This window comes from Parus major, chromosome 1A (genome assembly GCF_001522545.3).
Source record: "Parus major isolate Abel chromosome 1A, Parus_major1.1, whole genome shotgun sequence".
Classification (NCBI taxonomy): domain Eukaryota; kingdom Metazoa; phylum Chordata; class Aves; order Passeriformes; family Paridae; genus Parus; species Parus major.
In genome coordinates, this window is record NC_031773.1 from 8,225,362 (window position 1) to 8,247,992 (window position 22,631).

The 22,631-nt window shown below is 36.7% G+C and overlaps 1 protein-coding gene across 1 annotated transcript in view; it reads left to right on the forward strand.

Moving 5' to 3' along the window:
• Positions 1 to 6,098: 6,098 nt before the first annotated feature.
• SEMA3E (semaphorin 3E) overlaps positions 6,099 to 22,631 on the forward strand; it is a 128,857-nt gene continuing 112,324 nt past the window's right edge. The window contains exon 1 of the mRNA XM_015629456.3: positions 6,099 to 6,851. Within this exon, the coding sequence (XP_015484942.1) occupies positions 6,737 to 6,851 (115 nt within the window). The 5' untranslated portion in view covers positions 6,099 to 6,736. The remainder of the gene's footprint in view (positions 6,852 to 22,631) is intronic.

Below are 22,631 nucleotides of genomic sequence, written 5' to 3' on the forward strand. Positions count from 1 at the left end.
TTTGGACCCACGTTGCTGTCACAAGAAATCTAATACATCCCTGAAAGCAGATTATATCCCACTGCTGCAAATGCATGGCATGTACCAGCCCTCTGTGTTTGGAATCTGTCATGGCATATGTCTTCCACTACTAGGAGTAAAAATGCAAACTAAGTGCAGCCCAGAACTTGTGTCCAGAACTGATGATGTCATCACCTTGCTCAAATAAGAATGTGGAATCTTTTAGTGGGCAATAAAGCTGGTATTGATTTTTAAATATTCTGCATCAAAATGCATTTGTAGCTCTAAAACCTCCAACTGATTTGTAGTCAAAATGGTCGACTTTTTAACAAGTGCTTTTCATTTCACCTTAAGATGATAATTGCATTAAATGATGGTCATAGGCTTCAGATAGAAAATGTGTTGGTTATAATTTTGTACGTCTGATCATAGAAAGAAAGATATTGTCTGCACCTGTTTCCAACAATGGCCAAATCACTTATTACTCTTCTGTAGAGGAATGAATAGCTAAGAACTGAGGGCACTAAGTGGTACCTTTAAGCCTTAAAATATTATCCTTTCCTAACTAGTTATTTGTTTGTTGTTTCATCTCCTTTTTAAATAACGAAGAAGATACGATCCAGAAGCAAAATCATGTAAAGGGAGAAAAAAAATGGTATTCACAACGATAATTTGGTATAAAAAAGGGCATCATTAATCTTTAATAAAATATATCCCTCATTCTGTGTTAATAGGAAATACCTGATAGATATAATTACTTAATATTAGACTTTTGACCATTACATTTTTATTTCCTGGTCAGTGATCAGGATAGGAAATATGTCATGCCATATTTCATCTTCATCTTCAACATAGAGCTAACTGTTTCATTTATATTTTTCTTCTGAGAGACTTGAGTAATTATTTAGTAGCTAAAATATAATCAAAAATACATTCCTCTAGAGAAATTGGTAATTTGATTTTCATCCATAACTAACCGTACAGATTGCTGTGACCCATGTACTAATCGTAAGTCAGGCACATGGAGTTGATTTCAGGAATAAGATACACTGATATGTCTGGTACACAGTCCAGCCTATAAAGAAATCTGTTAAGAGGCCTGAATTTGAAGAAAGAAATATTTATTTCTGTTTTTTATAGGTTAGCCAAAATACCCAATCTATGTCCCAAGCAGCATTGACATTCACCTGTAATTACAGAAAGAAATTATGTTACTGCAAACAATAATGTTCCAAGGACAGCATGTTTTTATATTTACTTGTCAAAACCCCATTCTTCTGGAGTTGAGGAATGTAATTTAATTGAGTGAGACTCTTTTTCTTCTTCCAGAGCATTAATTTATCATGTAATTTTGTGGCTAGTTTGAAGTACAAGCTCATGTTCAGTCAAACTCTTTTGCTTAATGAATATTGGCTAAATTTGATCTTGGATCAAAGAGAATGCACTGTGTATAAAACAAGAGAAATAACACATCTCTGTCCTGGAGACATCTCATACAAACACTTCTAGTTTTATAGGGTTAGGGTCCAATTCCCAATGACAAAAGCAAGGTAAAGCAAATAATTCTAGTCTGAAAATTCCACAGAGGACCAAGTCCTTTGCAACAAGCATTTCTTTGCAACAAGCAAGATCTGACAGCATTCTTCTGCTATCAGCATATCCTCCTGAGGGTCAGTGGTCAGTGGGGTTATTGAAGTGGTGGTGCTGCTCCTTTTTCATTGAGAGAGATTCCAGAAGATATTATTGAGTGATTACTCACCTGTAGGATCAGCTTTTTCACTTTCTTGCTGTGTCTTGTCAGCATACTTAACAAATGTGTCCACAGAATTATTATGGGTTGACTGGGATCAGTTTGGTTGTTAGGATGCTGCAGTACCTGACACACAGTTTGGTGTAACCATTTCTCCCAGTACAGCTCACATGAGGGATTCCAGTTTGTAACCGGAGCAGACATGAACTCCCACCTCAAAGGCAGAGATAAGGCAGAGGTAACATTTACATGATGTATTATAGATTTTTCCTTCAAACCTACATTGGTTGTAAGAATTTTTGTATGACAGAATTTGAAAGACAACGTGTCAATATGAACTGCAATGCCCAGTGGACAAGTAGCAACATAAAAAAGATTTACAGAGGAAGCACTGTAAAATAAGTTGCTATTTAAGTGCCTTTTAAATCTTTTTGTAATAAATAAATGGAGATATCATTACCTGTGTCCTAGATCTACTGCAGGTACTGTACTAATGCAAATACAGATACCATTAATTTTGGTGAAGGCCACACAGCTCCTTTTGGGGTTGCTCACCTCCTTCAGATCTGCAGTCATAGCCAGACAGAGACAGAAGGAGAGAATTCCAGCTTCGGTTCAGTGTATTGTCATCAGAAGAAGAAAGCAGCTTTGTAAATTTTAAACTAAGTTTCTAGTTATGGCTATGGCAAATCTTGGACCACCCCAGCTTTAAATTTTCTAAACATTTCATTTTGCAGTATGGTTATAATGTTTAGAATTTATTACTAGTACTAGTAGCTGCAGATCTACTTATTTATGTCGTGCTCCTACGCTTACATTTCACTCTATCAGTTAAACCTAAACCAGTTCACACAATATGTCAAGAGCATTTTGTGTTAGAGATCTTAGATTTACAGGCTGAACAATTTCATTACGATTGCTGTGGATCTGCAGCAGCTGTAGCAAATCAAACTATGGTTCACAGACTTCACATAGCAACTCACAATTAATTTGTAGTTCTTTTAATGGCCTTTACTGTACATAAAGATTGCATATGTACACAGCAACCTTTTTTTCCCCCTGTTTTAAAAAATCTCATCATCTTCCTCTTCAGGATAGAGTAATTGCAGAGATTCTACACTGGCAATCCAATATAGGATTTGCATCTGAATTTTAAAATACTCTTTATTTACAGGCATGTTTTCAGGCATTTTTTTTGCTTATCTGTCAGCATTTACTTAAATGGCAATTATACTACTGAAACAAACTCAGGTTTGACAGAGATCTGTTGTATTTGCCTTATTAAACAGAAAATAAGGAGTAAACCCACCTTGTTTACTCTTCAGAGACCCTTGTACTGTACTATGTGAGGGCTCCACAGACCTGGGGCTTTGTGTTTGTACTGATCTAAGACTGAATCCTAATATCTGAACAGCTGTGTTGCCATCCTTCTACCTCCTGTTTGAAACTGCATAGGAAAAAGTCTAACCCCTTGGGGCAAGACCATGTACCTATTAAATTGAAAAGATGCTGAGGTATAGAGCTTGACTGCCTTGCCTGAGGGCTCACATTTCTCTTGGGTTGAAATTGTGTGTACCTTTCCACCACTTGCTTTGCTACAAAACTTGTTGTGCAAGGGTATATAAGGGCTTGCAATCCTCACACAGCAATTTGTGAATTATAAAGAGAGGATTCACTCTGTGAGAACAAAAACTTAGGGGAAAAAAAATCTATCTCCTGCATGTACTGATATGTGAATTTTCCTTTTCTACTGGTTAGGTTACCTTCCAGTGCAGGCATCTTTCCCAATGCCCAGCAGCCATTCCCACATTTCTTGCTGACAGCCAAAGCCTGAACATTGAGCAGCAGCTCCAGCTTCTGTGCCTTTGCCCCAGCCCTTCCCTCGGCAGGCAGGGAAGGAGCCTGAGGCACCCACACAGCCCACCCTGCTTGAGAATCAGGTTTCAGACAACAAAAGCTTTGTCCTTGGGCACAAATATGAAAATCAGCTTGTTTGGGTATTTCTGACTCTTCTGGAGCTCCAGCCTTGGGTCACGTTGCGTCTGTAGAGAGCCAAGGAGTTGTGTGATGGCTGGGATATGTGGGGATAGAAATGCAAGTGAGTGCTTGTAAACTCAGGTTGGTGGGGGAATTGCCCTTATTTGTGTGTGTGTGTATTTGTTTGAACAGACCTGCTGCACCCTACATCTTATCTAAATACAAAACAAGGCCCAGAGCTTCTAGCAGCTCCCTTGGGCCTTCCCTCCTCCAGCTCCCTTTCCCCAGCTAGAAAATTAAAACAGAACTTTAATATTGGGGAAATTGTTTTGAATTTGCCACAGTAACTTCTTTGGTACCATCTCAGAATAACCAAAGTGTACCTACTCAGTCTTGTTGAGCATCTCAGGTGCCATCTGAAGTCCAGGAAAATTAATAAATGACAACATATAGCAGCTTGGAGAGGAATTCTAGGGAGAGGCAAGATTTGATATTTTGCACTAATATTTGCTTTACTCACTGAATATGGTTTTAGCTTTCATAGTGTGAGCTCACATTTGGATTTTTGCGTCCTTTGTGAAAGCACATATCATAAATAAGAAGTATTAAATTTCCCACAAGATCTTTCAAGGAAAAAATTCCATTTGGACTACCTCAGAATCAGAAACTCTTACATTTTTTAGGCTTATGATGACAGAGAATGAGTCTTTGAGAAATGTCTTAATTGTATGTTTGTGGGGTGGTTTTTTTTGTTTTGTTTTATTTTTTATTTTTATTTGGAGAATGCAAATATTTCAATAAGAGCAGTAGCACAACAGTACACAACAGTATCACTAACATTAACAAGCAGCAGACCATGCTGCTTTAACAGCCAAAGAGAGCACCTGTATGGCTCAGTAGTACGGAAAGAGGCCAGCAATAACAATCCCATCAGGTGGATACAAACCCATCCTTGCTGAGGCCTGTGCTCGGAGGCAGAGCCTGCATTGCCTGCTCCAGTGATGAGATCTCAAGTACTCGTGCTGTGCTACTGCCAGACAGCTGGCACAGCAGCATAAAAGCCACTACAACCTGCAATTGTGTGCAAGAATTGGAGCAAATAGCTGTGTGATTTAGCTCGTGCTCCCGTGGTTCAACTGCTGCTGGCACAGCTTCCAGCTGATTCAAAGCAAGGCCAGGTATGTGTACGTGACCTGCTCCTGCAGAACTAACAGGTACACATGACCTGCTCCCTGCTCCTGATTATACAGCTGCCTCCAGGAGTCCTTGGGCACTCTGATGATTTACTTGTGTCCTTTCACCAAAGCTGCAGTTTTTTTCTCTGTCCTACTAGTTCACATATTTTATTCTTGAACAGATCTGTCTTCTCCCATCCATGTATCCTACTATTACATTTATTAGCATTTCATTATATTATTGTTCTGGGTTCTTTTCAGTTTGCTGGCATACAGACATGTCTTATTAAATCTTTCTCTCCAGATATTATTATCTCTGGTTGACTACCAATTTTTTTTGAGTGCATTATTGTCAAATGCATATATTAGTTTTCATTTTCCTTTCTTTTTGATTCTTTTTCTATAAAAAACAATGAGAAGTATAAAGATTTAACATGACTTTAATGCTTCATCCTATTAAAAAAAGTGCAATTGTTAATGTCTAAGATGCACCTTGCATAATCCTAAATGATTATATGCATGAGATCTTAATTACAGAGAACTTTATTCTGTAATTAATGTATTCCAGACATCTGTAGTTTTGATGTATAAAAATCACATGCAAAAAGAGATGAAGTTTCCTGGTACTTGTTTGCAGTGTAAGAGGTAGCTGCTTGGCACTTTGAGATCTGATGCTGTTAATCATCACAGTGTTTTGATCAGGCTTTTATATATATATATGTATATATATATTTTTAATACTGCCCAATCCTATAGGCATCTAGTCAGATAAATAGTTTTACTGACATATATAGATGACCTAAGGTTCCAGACTCAAAAACACTTAAAATGTAAAAGGGAGAAGCTACTGTGTGAAAGCACATTAAGGGTGGGGGGGGAGGGGGCGGGGGGAGTAAAAAGCAGATTTTTTCTCTTTAGAGTGAGAAAGTGTACAACAACCAGAATCTTTTCACCCTGATCCACTTAGGAACATGCTGTTTAACGACACTAAGTGATAATGTACTTAAATGGTTAATGCAAGGCTTGATCCTCCTCTAAAACTGAGCTGGGAACAAAAGCTGAAATGACTTTTTGAAAGGGAGGGACAGGAGGAATTCTGACCCTTCTCCCGGCGCTTTCCAGCGTGAAACCACAGAGCAATTGAGGAATCAGGGCACGGCACGTGGATTAAAAGGCTTCCTAGAAGCAGCCAGTCCTGTACATTGCCTAAAGCCTCCCTGAACTTTCTCAGTGAATACAGCAGCCTGACAGCCCGGCTTCCCGCTGGGTGGATCCTGCAACTCCAGGAGGGAATGGCACTTCTTGTTTTTAATTAGCAAAGGTGAAAGGTGAATTAAAACTAGCTGTTCGGCAAGTCAGAGCAAGGGGCTGAGTTCTGAGGAGCACCAAGGAGGAGGGTGCTTTCTCCTTTTTCCCGATTTGTTTTTTTTTTTTTTTTCTCCCGTCCCTCCTTCTCTGAATGAATTGCCTTGCAGGAGGGACTGAAAATACAGCTTCTTCCTGAATCCACTGGCAGAGTTACTAAAGACAGCTCAAGACACAACACTGCAGAGTAACGCCTTGGAATGTCCTCGCACTTTATAAACAATTGTCCTAGGGAGGGAATATTTTTACATGACATTTGCACAGCTTGACAAATGGCTAGCTGAGGCTGTGCGCTGCTCTGATGAACGCTGAATTTCCCACAGAGACACCCCACAAAGTGACCAAAGAGACACATCTAACTGCACTGGCAAAGTACAAGTGGAAGTTGGAGCCTTAAAAACACCCCACCAAAACAACAAACAGACAGCAGCAGTTCGGAGAAGAGAACAAGAAATTTATCTTGGGCAGCATGACATCTGCTCAGGACCTTGTAATCCTGGCGCTGTATGGTTTGTTACTAGAGCGACCGGAGGGATGTCACGCAGCAGATACGAGGCAACCAAGGCTACGTCTGTCACATAAAGGTAGGTCAGTGTGTCAGGTTTTTAAAGACTTTATACTGTGCGAGTTCATTGATTTCACTGAATGTATTGCATGGGGATAAAATTGTGGTGCTTTGATAGAGTAAAATGTTCCTATTCAGAAAGCTTGTGAATTGTTTCCTTGTACTGAACTGCATCTTAGATTAAGTTTACTGAATTCTGGAAGACTTAAGGTACTTGCAGTGATGATTTTAGACTGCTGAAATACTCTTCTGCCTGAAAGTGTGTTAGATTTGCATGTCATTCTCTCTTGCTCTCCATGCTGTAAGAAGGCTGTCAGGTCTCTTAATAAGAGGGAAAGAAATGGAGAAGATAATCTGAAATTATTGCATATAATAATGAATAAATGTGCATCACATAACCCTTGAACAATTAAATGTCTGTTTCACTTTTAGAATTCTATCTGTCTACAAATATAGTTAAGGCAAAAGGACTGAATTCCTGTGCAACCATATGATTCATTTTCTAAACTAGCAAGTGTCATCACACTATAATTAAAATGAGTACCTGCCAATGTAAGTCTGCTTGCTGTTTAACTTAGTTACCCAAAGGAAAATGTTATTTTTCTGACATATTTATGTAGAATACTTATAACTTTTATTTTTGATTAAAATTATTTAACTCTCAGTGACTTGATGGCTGAAACATTCTTCCTTAGCTCCTTCAGTGTCCCTGTTTTGTTCTGGATTGCATGGGATTTAAATTCTTCCCCTATGATTTGGGTTTAATCCTGTATATATATATATATATATATGTATATATATATATATATATATATATATATATAAATACCTGTGCATAGCCATGGCATTTCAGTTCTCTGCAGCAGTACATACATTTGTAGATTATATACTTAGGTATGACAGATTATCATTGCAATAGGAGAAAAAAATGCAATTGTGCAATATAAACCTATTTTATATGATGTTTGGCCAATCAATAACATTTGGATATTACCTCTTAGGCATATATGAAAAGAAAATGCTTTATTGCTGACATAGTTGAGAATGAGCAAATTTCAGTTTACTCAAGAACATTTCAATGGTTATGCAGGTGATAACTAAGCTGCATCAGTATGAAGTACATTAGAATACCCATTTTAAGAATGGCTAAGGTTTAAGAATTAGCAGCATCTAGAGCTCAGTGTGTCTAGCTTTAGTCTAAACAAGGTTTAATTGTGTTTTATATAGCAAGCTAAATTACCAATTATAAGGAAGGGAGAAGCTGAATAGGATAATTGGTCTGAAAGTCTTGCTAGGAAGCTATAAGAAATGGGGTTTGCTTTTATAGGGCAGTGAAATGTTTTAGAGAAAGAATTATTCTTCCTGGAAAGCTGTCTTGTAAGTAAACAATTAATTGCTCTGAATGAAATAAATGACATGACCCCTTTTAACATATAAACTGCTTTTCTTTTAACCTATGGTTTCAGAGTACAGTAGGTATGAGTGCCAAATGCTGATTGTATAATCCTTTCACATGTCTTACTGTTGAAAATGTGCATTTGAATACTGGTTTATTTCTAGATATAATTGCTAGGGCTATAATTATTATTGATATTTGTTTACTTCTGATGGGGTAAGGGAGATAAGAAAAGTACAGTAAATGAGACAAATAGACCTAGTATTACGTTGGTTCAAGACTTTGGCTTAGCTGAAAGTTTTGGCAAGCTCCCCACTGTAGTGCTGTAACTATTAACTGCTTCTCTGCTCACTTGTAGTAGTAATTGCTTTCCAGTGGTTGGAACCAGTGTACATTTCAGTGCATACTCTCTTTTCAGCAGTGAGCCAGTAATTTGGCCATAACACATCATAATTATGTTATCTTCAAAGAGATCTTAAAACATCCATTTTTCACAGAGCGCCAAACCTTACCTGCCTGATGGCAGTTCCCTGAGATTAAACGACACAGAAAGATCCGTGCTCATAAATTCCCTACCACAGTTACACACATCATCATCTTATATTTCACCTTGTACAATAACATATCAGAATTTTCACACCTAGGAAATGTGACTGATTTCACAAGCAGTGTTGCAGTCAGGCAGTGCCTGACCACATATCCCCAGCCAAGGGTTGGAAATGGCATACCTGCCTGCCACCCTGGGAACAGCTACTGCAGCCCTCCCAGCCAAAGGAATGTAGTGACCAAGCACGAGGACAATGAGCAAATGTCACTGCTGTCCTCACTAATCAAACACAAACAGTGGGAGGGACCCTCATCTTAATTGCATTTGTTCCAGAGAAAGGCTGCTCTGGGTACCAGAGAGGTGTGGGGTGGTTACAAAGAGGTGGTTGATGTTTGTTTATAGCAGTGGTCATGCACCCTCTGTATGAAGGTGCTTCAGCCTGTCCTGTGAGTTGCTGTTGTGGTACAGAGGATGAAGCCCATATATGTGAATTTTTAGTGTGAGCGGCTTCAGCCTCAGACAAAAATTTCACCACAAAACCCTGCAACATGAAAGGCAGCAGGCCTGCTAACTGCCTCCCTTTGGAGCTGCAGATGTTGGTGGCTAATTGGGATTCAGGCCCTTGAAAGATAGGTTAGTGCTGACTGAAAAAGCTTCTGTGATGAGTGTGATGAAGTTATGGACATCAGAATTTTTTTTTGTTATGGATAGATATTTTAAAATGGTCCATTTTAAAGTTTTATTTCCTTGGAGTCAAGAGAATTCTTACACAAATTAGAGAGAGTCTCCTTTGATTTTTATAAATTCACAAATTATCTCTTTAAGTCACTCCTATAGTGGTGCTTGGTGAAAGTGAGTTAGTGGTCTGACAGTGAATGGGAACCTTTTGCTCTGACAGCAAACCTGACCTTCACCTGCAGTGCACACATGTCTCCAAACCCACAGCAACAAGATCAGGTCCTAACCCTTGCAGAGGGGTCGCCTGATGGATAGGAATACCACAATCCCCCTGCCAATTAAGGGATATATTGTGCAACCCCTGTTTGACTCCATGGCCATTTGCTCTGCTTCAGTGGGAATTAATGAAACCTGCATTCATGAACTACTGTTAAACCTGTCAAGTCAGTGCAAACTGTTATGGTGATTTTTGCTAAGGTAGATGATGGTTATTCACAGTAAACTCAAATGTGAATTTTGCCATTTCTTTATAGATGATGGTTCTAACTTCATTTTTAGTAAGCTGAGATAGGTTTATATCCAGAACTTGAAGGTGTTTTCCTCAAACCATCATCTTGTGTCCATTAGAAAATTTATACTACAATTAGTACCACTTGTGATATTAGTGTTATGATTGCACTGAAGGTCAGTGGCTGAAGATGACCAACCAAGATCTGTGTACTCCAATAACTTCATGTCGATTTGTAGAAATAAAAATGTGTTATAGCTTTTTAATATTACAGAGAGATAAATTTCTGCATTATTAAGTTATAGGTTGACAACTTCATTTAAAACTCATTAGCTTATTTTATGTACAGTACAGACTCTGGCTAATGAGGTGTTAATGGAAGCCAAGTTTCAGTCCTATACTTTATAGGCTGCTGGTTAAATTCTTTCCCAGTATCCCACAGTTTGAGTTCTCACAATGGGAAATATATAATTAAGGTGAAATCAGCACATACTGTGTGTTAAAAAGAAACTATTTACATTACAGATTGAAATGGATTGGGTTTCCAGAGGACAGGAGGGATATATTTTTATAAGCCTAACAGAGCTACACTGGAAGCATGTGGGTCTGAAAGGCCATGAAGGATGTAATTGTATAATTCAAGCATTATTCATGGTTTTCTTTGTATTTCTAATTGGTTTGGGATTTTTTCTTTTCCTAGTTCATAAATATGGTAAAGAACAAAGGTAATACAGTATGAAAATGAGATGTTGAGCCTTTAGAGTGGTCTGTACAATTCTGTTGGTGCAATGGGGTGTGGTGCAGTTACGTGCAGCAATCTGCACGTCTTGAGGGATCTGTTTTCTGTTTTACCCATGACATTCTCTTGAGAAACTTGAGGGATTTTGGCATTACCTGACCTCAGGTTGTGTAGCTATGCACTGGACGCTGCTCTTGTCTGGAAAAAACTGTGGTTAAAAAGCATTTATGCCTGCCTTAACCATTGAAATACATCTTTTTTACCTGTTGTTGGAACTGGTTGCAACTTTCTACAGCAGAGTCAAGCTGCAGCAGGCAGAAGGAGCAGACTGAACTTAGAATGAAATCATCTGGGTTAAAAAATGTATTCTCCAAGTACAAATATTTCAAATAGTAATATACTGCTAAGGAAGAGAGAGATGAAATATTGCAGACAAATACTGACACTCTCCATGTTCATATTCAGATTTTAATATGTGAAATGTGTAATATAAAACATTTAATGTAGAAGAATTTAGTTTTTCTAGGGCTGACTAATCATCTTGGAGGGCTGCTGGGGTTTGTTACAACAAAAAAAATGTCATTGCTATTTTCAGGAGCCATACTTTAGGCATGCTTACTTTAACTTTCCTTTTGAAATTTAGAATTTATTGTAATTAAGATTAAGAGTTTCACCACGCTTATCCATGTTATCTTACTCTGATCTCTAGCTAGAGGGCAGTAACATTTACTCAGGGGCTAACAACTACATTGAGTAACAAGTATGTAGGGAATATTTAGACCATCATTTCCGACTTCTGAAGTAGGCAAATACGTTTAATAAAAGTGTAGTATTTTCAATTAGTAATCACCTGGCCACATAAGTCATGGCTAATTGATGACTAGCCTCATAACCCAGAACTGAATCATGATTGATTCAATTTCATACATGAAAATGTTTTTTACTTTTAACAACTTCCACTGGTTTTGAATTACTTGGAAAGAGCAATTTTCCTACCAAAGCAAATTCAAACTCAATAAAGATGTCAAATTCATGCTAGATATAAATCACCTTGACTTTGTACCAGGATAAGGAACTGACTTGTGGTCTTTGCTTATATGTAGTCCAGGGAAGTCTATGTACAAAAAAATAGAGGATATCATATATGTGTATACACATACACACATATACATATTCATATGTATATGCATCTGTAAAATGTGTGTTTATATGAACAGATTGAATTTTTTGTATTTCTTACATTGAATTAAAGAGCAGTAAAATTCCAAGGGTTTAGAAACTCATTGCCTTTATTATAGCTCCACATCTAAATGTGTTTGGGTATAAGGGCTGATTACCAGAATTATGAGTGTTTGGGAAAAAAATGTGACCAGTAATGTTTTATCATTCTTGAGGCCACACAGAACTCAATGTTAGCTTAGAAACAGCTTAGGCAAAGATGCACAAGCATCTCTAGGCCACCTAAGAGGCAGAGAGGAGAGCTTTTGCACCTCCCACTGGATAGGCAAATGATTGTCTACCAACATTTAGGGCAAGATTTAGATTCATTATCTACCCATATCACAAAGGGTGACTGCAAGGAAGTTCAGGAGTGCTTACAAGTAATCCCAGAGGGACTTGCTCATTGAGATAGGAATTTTTTGGCAAAGAATTCATGCTAGTTCCTTTCCTAACTGCATTTTGTTGACAAAGGCTGCTGTAAGTGTTGCTGAAGCAGGGCTCTAAAGCGATAAGCGCCACCGCCAGGGATGCAAGGAGCAGACGGTTTGCAGCTGAACATCAATCACTTTCCTGTTCCTGCTTTTCAGAACTAAGTACTATCTGAAGGTGCAAGACCAGAATATCCTGCATGTTGCTGCTTCTCTGCAGCTAACTCCCTGCTTTCAAAGTGATAACACCATCTGCTATTTTAAACTCTTAATCAGATATCGTGCTCACCATTATTTCACTGAAAGCAGGCGTTATATTTTACTTAGATGAAAACAGGATTAATGCTATTTTCATGATTTACAGGATGGTGTGCAGGGGTGAGCATCTGTGTCAGGCCTTTTGAGAAACTTTGGATGAATAAATATACTAAAAGTGTGCAATGGAAATATTATATCATATTAAAACTGCTGCCCTGGTTTTCTTCATGTAGCTGTGCAAATATGAAATTATAGTATGCAGACAGTGTTAATTACAAAAACAATAATTTCTTGTAGAAATCTGTAGCCTGTAGGGATAAAGATAACAATCTTTGTTTTACAGGGAAAAAAGCCCTCTTGAGTATAATATTTAAAATGTTTTGTGTTGGTTAGTTAATGTTTGGCATTTATTTAAATCAGTTAAGAATTTAGAATTAAACATGAAAGAACATGTTGAAAAATAATGAAAATATTGCATTATGAAAAATATGTAGCATGCTTTAACCATAATTTCAAACTCCTGTTAAGGACAAACTTAAATAATTTTGAAGAAACAATATTTGAAAGTTTTAAAAATAAACTCCATCTTTAAATTGGTGAAAAATTTAAATTGTCATCACCAATTCAATTTGAGGAACTGAAGCTACTGAGCCTACTGTATGCATTAAAACAAAGGAAATCATCATGATTCTCTCAGAGCACAGTTTTAAAACTAATGTTTTTATCTCACATTGACAAATTCCATTTTTCCCTTGATCTTGGTTCTTCTGATCACCCTCAAAGCTACAAATTCTTATTTTAGAAGAGAGATTTCTCCTTGTTAATAACTTCAGTTGAAAGCTGACTTCAGTGTGCTTCTCCTCTAAGCATTTTCTTCTTAGTTTAAGCTAAAAATTGATATGCTTTCACTCATGCTGCATCCCTTTGGCAAACTGTTTTATAGCAGTCTAAAGACTATTTTTTTTCCCTTTCAAAACAATATAATGCAGGAATGTACCATTATGTATTCAGTTTTTTCTTACTCTGTGATGATTTTCATACCTATAAAAATCACCCAAGCAGAAGTATTTTAAGATAAATTTTGTTTGTTTTTTTTTAAAAAAAATTTAGGACACATTGTTACAGATACAAGGAGTGGTTTCTCTGGTTTGTCTCAGGGGTTCTTTGCTGCATTTTGATGCTAGAACTCTTCAAAATATTTGTAAACTGCAGCACATTACAGTCAAGCATCCAAATACACTGTTTAGCTGTGCTGTTGTTAGTCACATAATCTTAGTGACGAATCTTTGTTCCTTTTCTAGTCTACTCATTCTTATTTTACCTGCAATTTGGAGGTCCTCCAGAATGTAATGACATGTCAAAGGTTCCTTTTACAGTTTCTGAGCAAGTATGTACAGGAGGTCTGCAACCACAAAGTTGTCAAAGGGATGTCTGCCAAGCATCTTGGTCCTGGCATGACACCCAGCCTGTGTGTGCAGCCAATAGCTGCAAAACTCGAATCACTCATGTAGCTGCAAAATAATTTTTGATGAAATAAAAGTTGAATCTCGTCTTTAAATTACTTTTTATTAGTCTCGGGTGAAAGCAGAGAATTGGCAGTTTATGTCATGTCTTTCTACCCTGTCTCACTAGAGAACTTGGTGTGCTTTATTGCCTCTTCTGTCAATCAGAATCTGCTCAACTCATATTAAAAGTCAACAAGAGTCTTCCAGTTACATGTAACGACCTAAGATTTGTTCCTGAATGCAGTGTTGTGTTTCAGACTGAAACTTCATTTGCCCTGTGGAAGTGCCAACCTTTTCCCTTAAAAACAGCACAAGAACAGAATCAATTCTGTGTACCAGGAATACTCCATCATGTTGTCTTTGTTTCTCCATGGAGACACAGGGCCATAGCCCTTCCTGTAACTCACCTGCTTGTTACTGACTGGCTCCTGGTACTTAGACCTCCAGTATCAAGGAATGGATTAAAAACTGGTTTTGTAATCTTCTGCACATTACCAAGTCAACACAGAGAAGCCTTCTAATGGTCAAATGCCAAAGACTAGTTTGGCATAGACATGTAGCATTCAAAAATCATATTGCCATTCTCGGTTGAATTTTCATATCAAAAAGTCCTAATTGTGAAGGAAACTTTCTAGTCAAAGGACATTGTATGGGAAACATGAGACTTGTCTGCTTCATGGGAGCTGTTGCAATATAGTTCAAAGGATCTTTATGACTACTAAATGTCAAAATACAGAAAAAAATTAAAGGCTAAAATTTCATTAATGAAAAATAAAAAAACCCCTTCAAACTCAACCAAGAAATGTCTTGTAGCCAAAAATTGGAGAAAGACAAAAATGTCACTGTCAGCTTCTCATATCTCTTTGGCCTGAGCAAAGATGTTCATTATTTTTAAGAATTTGATGACAGGCAATTTACAGTAGGCTTCAGACTGTGATTTGGCAGGAATAGATACAAAAAGTTATGATCCTTGTGAAATCATGTTGCTAGCATTTTTACTTCATCAGTAATGAAGAATTTCAGGTTTTAGGAGATTTGCTTGTTCAGCATTTGCAGTTTGCCTTCTCCTTCTTTTTTTATTTTTTTAAATCCTTAAAAAACCCAAAAAATTTATTTACATTCAAACACAAGAAATTCTCAACCCGTGCTAAACCCCTCTAGCATGATGAGAGGTCTTTTTTTTCTTATTTTTCCCAAAAATAATTTTCTAAATCAAGGGACCAATGCTTGGAAGATAGGCATTCAGTGAAAGAAGATTTAACTCCTCTTCACATCCTTAATGTGTCTATTCTCTACTTCTCTGTTTATTTTCATCTAAAGGATTCCTGACTTCATACTGTGAAGCAATTGAAGCTTCTGTGGGGAGTCAAACAATGGGGTTTTTACTGTTGCTAAGTTTGCTTTATAAGCTTTTTCTTACAACACAGTTGTTTAATAGGCCTAGTAAAGTGGTGAATGCAGCTGTAAATATATCTTTTATTTGTTGATGTACAATAAACATCACAAGGATGTTGGCCTTTTCTTATTCTGATCTTCCTGACACTGGTGAAAGGAAATTGTACAAAATGAATGAAAAGTGCCTGGAACTGATTGCAGAAAACAACAGTCCCCACATACCTAAGGGTTAGTACCTTGTTTCTCTTTTAACAGATGGTTTCTCCCAGCAGTGTTACTAAAACTTAATAATAGCAAAATAATAGGTTTCTTGATGTGAGGGAACTATTCCAGATAGCACTGTTCACTGGGGTCATCGCTGAAGGTCATTTTTCATCCAGAAAGCTAAAGGTTAGCAAGTGTTGCTCAATTCCATGAGCTCCTGCAACTCTTTATTTATGATTAAGCTAAGTGCTCTCCTGTGGGTGTGTGGTAAAAGCCAGGAGTAAAGGAAAATAAACCCATTCCTTTATATATTAAATATTTCATCTCAGTTGATTGAGGATGGTATGATGCAAAGCTTGAAAATATGTGCTGTCTGGGAGCCCAGAAAGACATAAGCTGTCTTGGAGATCTTGTTCTTATTAATGTTGTTGCTGAGAAAATGTCTTGTCTTTACGTGCCTGTGTTTACATGCAGTAAGTCATTATTCTCTCTTCTCTGCTTATCTTAGGCATGGCCATGTCCTCCTGCATATTTTCAGGTTACACAAGCATCTGGGATAGCAGTCATTTCCAAACACACTACTGAAAAGGTGTTGAAGTATTCAGCAGGTTCAGCACTTATTATAGCTCACAACCAGGCTGTAAACAGTCCAAGCACTTTACAGATTCCCTGGTATTCCTTGTTGAGTGACTCCAGCTTCTGTGGTTTAACACTCAAGCTCTGCAGTGGGCTGTTTAATTTCTGGAAGAATTGAATTCTTATAAATAAAATGTTTCACATTTAGAAGTCAAAGTTACAGTAGTGTTTCTCCAACAACATTTCTCCAACAACACTTCTGAATGCAGTATACTGTCCTTAAATTCTGCTGCTAAACATATGAAAAAAATTATTACAAAACCAGACTAATTAATAAAAAAATAGAACAGAGGGCTTATTTCACTAATCACAGTAGCAAACCTCCAGTAAACTTTTGTGACTACAAAGTCGACAGGATATCCCTTGCTCCTGACCTTACTCTCTGAAACAAGTGATCCATTTGGTCATTGTGTTTCACCTGGAATTGTTTCCTGTCTCTCTTTAGTTGAGAGGGAGAATAGCTGTCACCTTAAACCAGAGCCCTTACATTTCGATAAAAGTAATAAGATTGATTTGGGAAGAATGTCTGATGATAGGTCTAGCATGGTATACATGCAAGGATAAAACCTTTTGGCTGAGAATGACTTACTGCAGAGTTTACAAGCTGCAGCACTATTGCCTTGATAAAGTATAAGATATTATTCCTAAGTAGTGTGTCTTTGATCTAATAATGGTCTGGAAGAAGAGGATGGAGGTGTAGTCATTTGAGCAGGAATGGTAAAACCTGAGCAGTGTAAGTTGCTCCCAGAGCTGCTGGACACAATTGTCTCTGGATCACAGTAATGACTGATGTGCTTTCCACCTGCTTCCATGCACACACAATATGCTGATTTAGATTAAGCATGACATGCTTAGGTTAAGCAGCTTTCAGAACAGTTTAAACTAAATTGAAATACTTTCATATTGAAATAGGTGAGCCACTAACAGCTGTCTGCCATAGCTCAGCTACTCCTTGGCAAAGAAGCAGTAAGAAACTGCTAGAGGTTAGATACAAGCTGTGTAAGTTATTTCCACTGCACACAAAGTGGCCTTAAGGACTGTATCCTAAGACTTTGGTTCTATAAGTACTTGACTTTATGTGTGTACTTTTAATTATACAAATTGCTTCTTTGATTAAAAGTTAAATTGGGGTTTGCTTGCAAGATCAAAATCTATGGCATAGATTCTTTGAGGCCATCCCTGTAGTGTGAGCTATTAAAATCAATAATGACAAGAGTTGTTTTACCAGTTGTTTTACTAGTTAGTTGTTTTTAAAAGTTGTTTTTATACATCAGGCATTACAAAGCAACTTGAAACTTTGAAAATTTTGATTTATGTGTACAATTTCACTGTCCATTTTATTCTATGGTTAAACACTTATGGAAAATCTTGAGAATTACAACTTACTGTCCTCCTTTGTCATAAGGAAAATGGTATTTCCAGAAGATACTTCTCTGAGGCTTTTATAATATAAAGCACTGTAATATGTCTGGGTACATGTCATTTAGAATTGTGAAATAAATTTTACAAGTGCTATATGTGGTCTCTGTAATTTTCTTGATATGGAACAACCCCTCACGTTTTCAGGAAATCTAACAAATTACTTCATAGTATCAGGTTAATGAATTTTGGGTTTTTTTGTGGTTTCGCATTTACTGCTTTAATGTTTAATAGCACTAAAATCCTTGAGCTGTAAAATTAGGTGTTTGGGCTGTTGGAAACTCCTTGTAGTTTTAATTTAAGAGTAAAACAAAATAAAAAACTTATAACATGGAGATTTAAAAATAATAATAACTAGTGTTTATACATTCTTGTGAAACATTTCCTGAAATGTTCTGTGAATTTGATAGCAGCATAGAAATGCTTTACCTTGGGACTGTTGAAAGGTAACAGAGATATTGGCATGTCCTGATATCTGATACCAGTGCCTGGGAGTGTTGCAGAACCCATGGGGAATATTTGAGAGTTAAACTTGTCATGTCTTAGCATGTTTTAGATTTTGAATGGTGTATCCTATAAATTAACGTGCAGAAAACAGGTTTCTAACCTATGATGAGAAGGCATCTCATAGTTTTTCTGAATTAGTCATACATTATACGCAGGACTGCAGCACTGCTTCAGCCTTGTTGGATGGTTTGGCCTCTGCATCCAGCTGTTCACAACATGGTGGTAAGTTTCTACAGGTGTTTATTTCTGTGTGAATTTTGTCTCAGTGGTTTTATAAGTGTTTGGTCCTTCAGGCTGTAAGGTCTGCTCTTGCCAGACATTTTAATTTTGATGGCAGAGGTTAGCATCCACCTGAGCACCATAATTATGGTTGCAAGCATATTGCAGTAGCGCAGGGAGAGAACGTGTTTCTGTTGGCACCTTGGAGTCCTGCAGTTGGTTTCACAGGAATTGTAACAATGCTGATACTGCTTACTCACTACAGGATTGTTTACAGACTCTTAAAAATGTGTTTGAGAGCACTAGAGTATGGAGGTAGATTCCATATAATTGTGTACAGCAGGTTCCATAATTGGATTTTAAAGCCTTCCTTATCTTAATGTTGCTGATTGGACAAGACTTGCTTTTAACCCCCCAGTTCCCCATCTAAACACATCCTGATTTTTACTCCTTAAAAAGACCTCACACCTGCTGAAAATGTAGATGAACACAAATAAAGACATCCCAACTGATATCTGTCTTGGATGGAGAAATCCAGAGATCTGATATGATGCTTATAGAAGTTATAGTACCCCTGAAACTTGTTTTTAAACCAAATATTTTTAAAATTAAACTATTTCTTTTTTCAGAAAGCCAAACCTTTTATTTCACTGGGAGGTTTTTTTTGTTGGGTTTATTGGATCACCAACAATGTGCTAATAATTAGATTTGAGAAATCTGGATTAACTTGAAATTTTATAGAAAACTTTCAGCAAGCTCCTGGAATGCTTTAGTATTTAAGTCTTGCTAAATCTCCTAATTTGCTTCCCAGTAGAATTATACAACCTATATGGAGAATAAAACTTCCTTCCATCTATTGCTTTACCTCAAGAGACTGAAATATCTTTGAGTAGTGTGACACTGGCAATAAGGCATATGAACAAAGACATGCTTCATAGCAAGCTATCATTAAAGAAGATAAACTTGGAAAATGAAAGACATATTCTACATTCCCATATCCTTATATCACATTTCCCTTGTCTTTCTTCTGTTCTTTCCTCTACTGAAGTAGTCTGAGATGTTATTTTCTTTATTACTTGTTTTTTTAATATCTTCATTTTTTATTAAATCACTTAATTCTTCCAAAGTCATATTCACGTTCCCTCATCCCTAATTTTTTTCCTACTGCAGATACCAGGGTATCCCAGGCACTGAGGTCTCCCTTCTAGAAACTATATCCCTCTCCTGTAACCTTCAGCAGTATCTCTTCAGCTCTTACTATTCATTAAATACTTACTTGGATCTCTAGGTGGGCCAAAAATAGCAGAGGTATGATTCTTTCTGCATGGGCTTGTTGACTAGTTAGTTTGCATGTGCTAATTGACAATTAACTGGCCTGCTAATTGTATTTGTTTTCTAATGACTTTGTTCTCCTTTTTTAAGGGGCTAATGGAGTATTTCTATTTCCTAGCTGCTGACTTTCAGGAAACTTGGAAAAACTTTATGTTTTTTAGACTGCTCCTACTCCTCACTCTTTTCCCTCAAAATTTAAAATTGGTCAGTGGGATCTCCTGTGAACATGGATTGTGTCACCAATTAGCAGAGTTCTCCAGAACACCTGATTTCCTAAGGAAATGAGACTTGTTTGCATCAGAAGGCAACCAGTGTTTGCTGTTGTAAATCATTCCTCTCTTTTTGGTCCTTCCAAACTGATAATTCTGTAGAGAAGTCAGATAACTACTGTCATTTCAGTGGCAACATAATTATCTTTTCCAGTAGTTCCTATGGAAATTTCAGTCTCCTGTGCTGCAGGTAGCTGTCCCTGTGAAATCCACATGATATTCAGTCATGATTTAACCTGAAGGTATTTTCTTATTTAATGAATTAAAGGCTATGAATGAAATTAATTAAATCTGTGTTCTTAAGGATTAGAATTAAAATTAATAAAATCTTGTTTTGAAGTTTTTTGGCCTTTAAGAGTAATTGAAGACACTTGGAAGTACTTGGAAGCTATTTTATCTGCTACTCCTTGCTTTCAGATGGGTTAGAATTATTATCCTAGTTCTTTCCTCTAGGATTTTGACATGCTTTTATTCCCAAGGAAGTCTTGGTGATATTCTGGAGCACAAATATTAAAGCAAGAAGCCAAGTAATGATGGAAGTGGCCCAGATCAATACAATGCTAAAGGAAAAGAACATCTGGAAAAAAAACAACACATAAGTATGACTGGAAGTTGAAAGAGTCCTCACTAGATAAACATTTGCACTGGATGTTCTGGAGAAGACCATGTAGCTGAGGTAGTGAGATGAGCTTCACCTACCCTAAATCAAACCCACTATATCAGTATTGGCAATCTTGTACCAAAAGACTTGTTAACATGAAAATTTCAAGAAAAAAAGGATCAGGCTGGCAGTTGAAAAAGTGTGTAGACAAGCAAGCTAAAAAATACAATCTATGGGTATCTGAGCACATTCTACTTAAACTTAAGGAGTAATAACAAAAAAAGCATTCTCTATTTACTTTGTATTATCTTAGATGGTGTCATTCCCACCTGAGACTGATAAACTAGTAATAAATTGTTATATGCTTTGCTAACAAGCAGTTTTTTATCTGTAATCTCTAAAGATTTAAGTATTTTAAGCATTTTATTTAAAGTGCTTTGAGATTCTAAGTTAGATAAATCAAGCTTTTTATTGATTGTTCTGTAAATGCATTCCAAAAATTCTAGTGTGCTGATGAAATCAAATTTTTCCTTAAGCTGCTGCCATTTGTTCTTTTGTAATGTTTATCTAGATACTGTTAATTAACTTCAATTTTACAGATAGTTTAGGGATGTTAAAACCAGCCTTGTCCTATCTCAATTGTCAGAAACAGTAGCAGTGCTTTGAAAAAGTAAATGTCTGTTTCCTTTAAATTTTAGTCTCCACAATAATGCTTAGCTTTGTTCACAGAAAAGAATTTAATTCAGAAATTCCATATGAACTGATTTAGTGATGACTGCCATTTTAATAAATTGAGACACAATATTCTTCTTTGAAGTCTCATGCTTTGAAATTAGAGATTTTTAAGAATAAGTCATAGATTTTGAAAATTACAGTGTTCAACAGTGCATAAAGTTCTTGGAAACAATATATTTTCATATATGAGAAAAAATGGACAGTAAATTGAAAGAGCTTTGCACTTTTTCTGTAAATACTACATGCTTTTTTGAAAAATCTCATCTGCCTTTATAAGAGCTCCCCAGTTGGCAAAATTCCTTCTTTTTTAATGAATGTCAATAAGTACTAAAAACTTAACATCAGTGACTTTAAATTGTTAAATTCAGTTAAATCAGTGACTTTAACTTTTTCTCTAGGACAGTGGTTCATCATAATTACTTGAAACACATACATCTTGAAAAGGTATTTGATTAAATTATTGTAGTGAAGAACAAAGCAAATATTCAGTTGCTCATTTATTTTAAAGTAGCATTGGTGACATGGATCTTCTGTAGACAACTTCCCTGGTTTGGGGTTTGTCTACACATTCTTCAGATTTGAAGTTAACTTTGCAGTTCACAAATGCAGGGCTCAGGAACAGGGTTTCCAGTGGTTTAACAAATCACATGCATCTAAGTGCACATTTACAGCCTGATGAAAATATAAATAAAACTAACTTCACAACATTGTTGTTAATCTGGGGCCAAAACTACTTGATTCAAAGGCATTCATGCTAACTTGTTAACTCATCATAACTCAGTCATGTATCAAATCCCCCTCAGTTCATGTTCACGACTGATTCTCTTTTGGCCTCAATGTTCTGTTTGTTTCTTTTGAAAAGGTTTCTGCTTAATGCAAAAAAAAAAAAAAAAGTCCAAGACTCTTTCTGCTTTGCTAGTGGAGTTTTTAAAATTCATTTTCCTGAATCTTCAATGTCCAGACATAGTTATGATTAGTATCATGTGTTTATGTAGCTTCCAGCTGGTACTACAAAGATTTAAGTTTATATTATGTCGGTCCTTTTATTTTTGGTATAAGTTTCATTTTGGTTTTAACTGTCTTCTGAAATGTCATATCTTGGGGGCTTTTTTAGTTTGCTTGATTTTGTTTTTTTTAAAATTATAATTCCTGGTCTAAGAGAACTAAATGTAATTCTGGTTTGATCACTATTACTTAATATC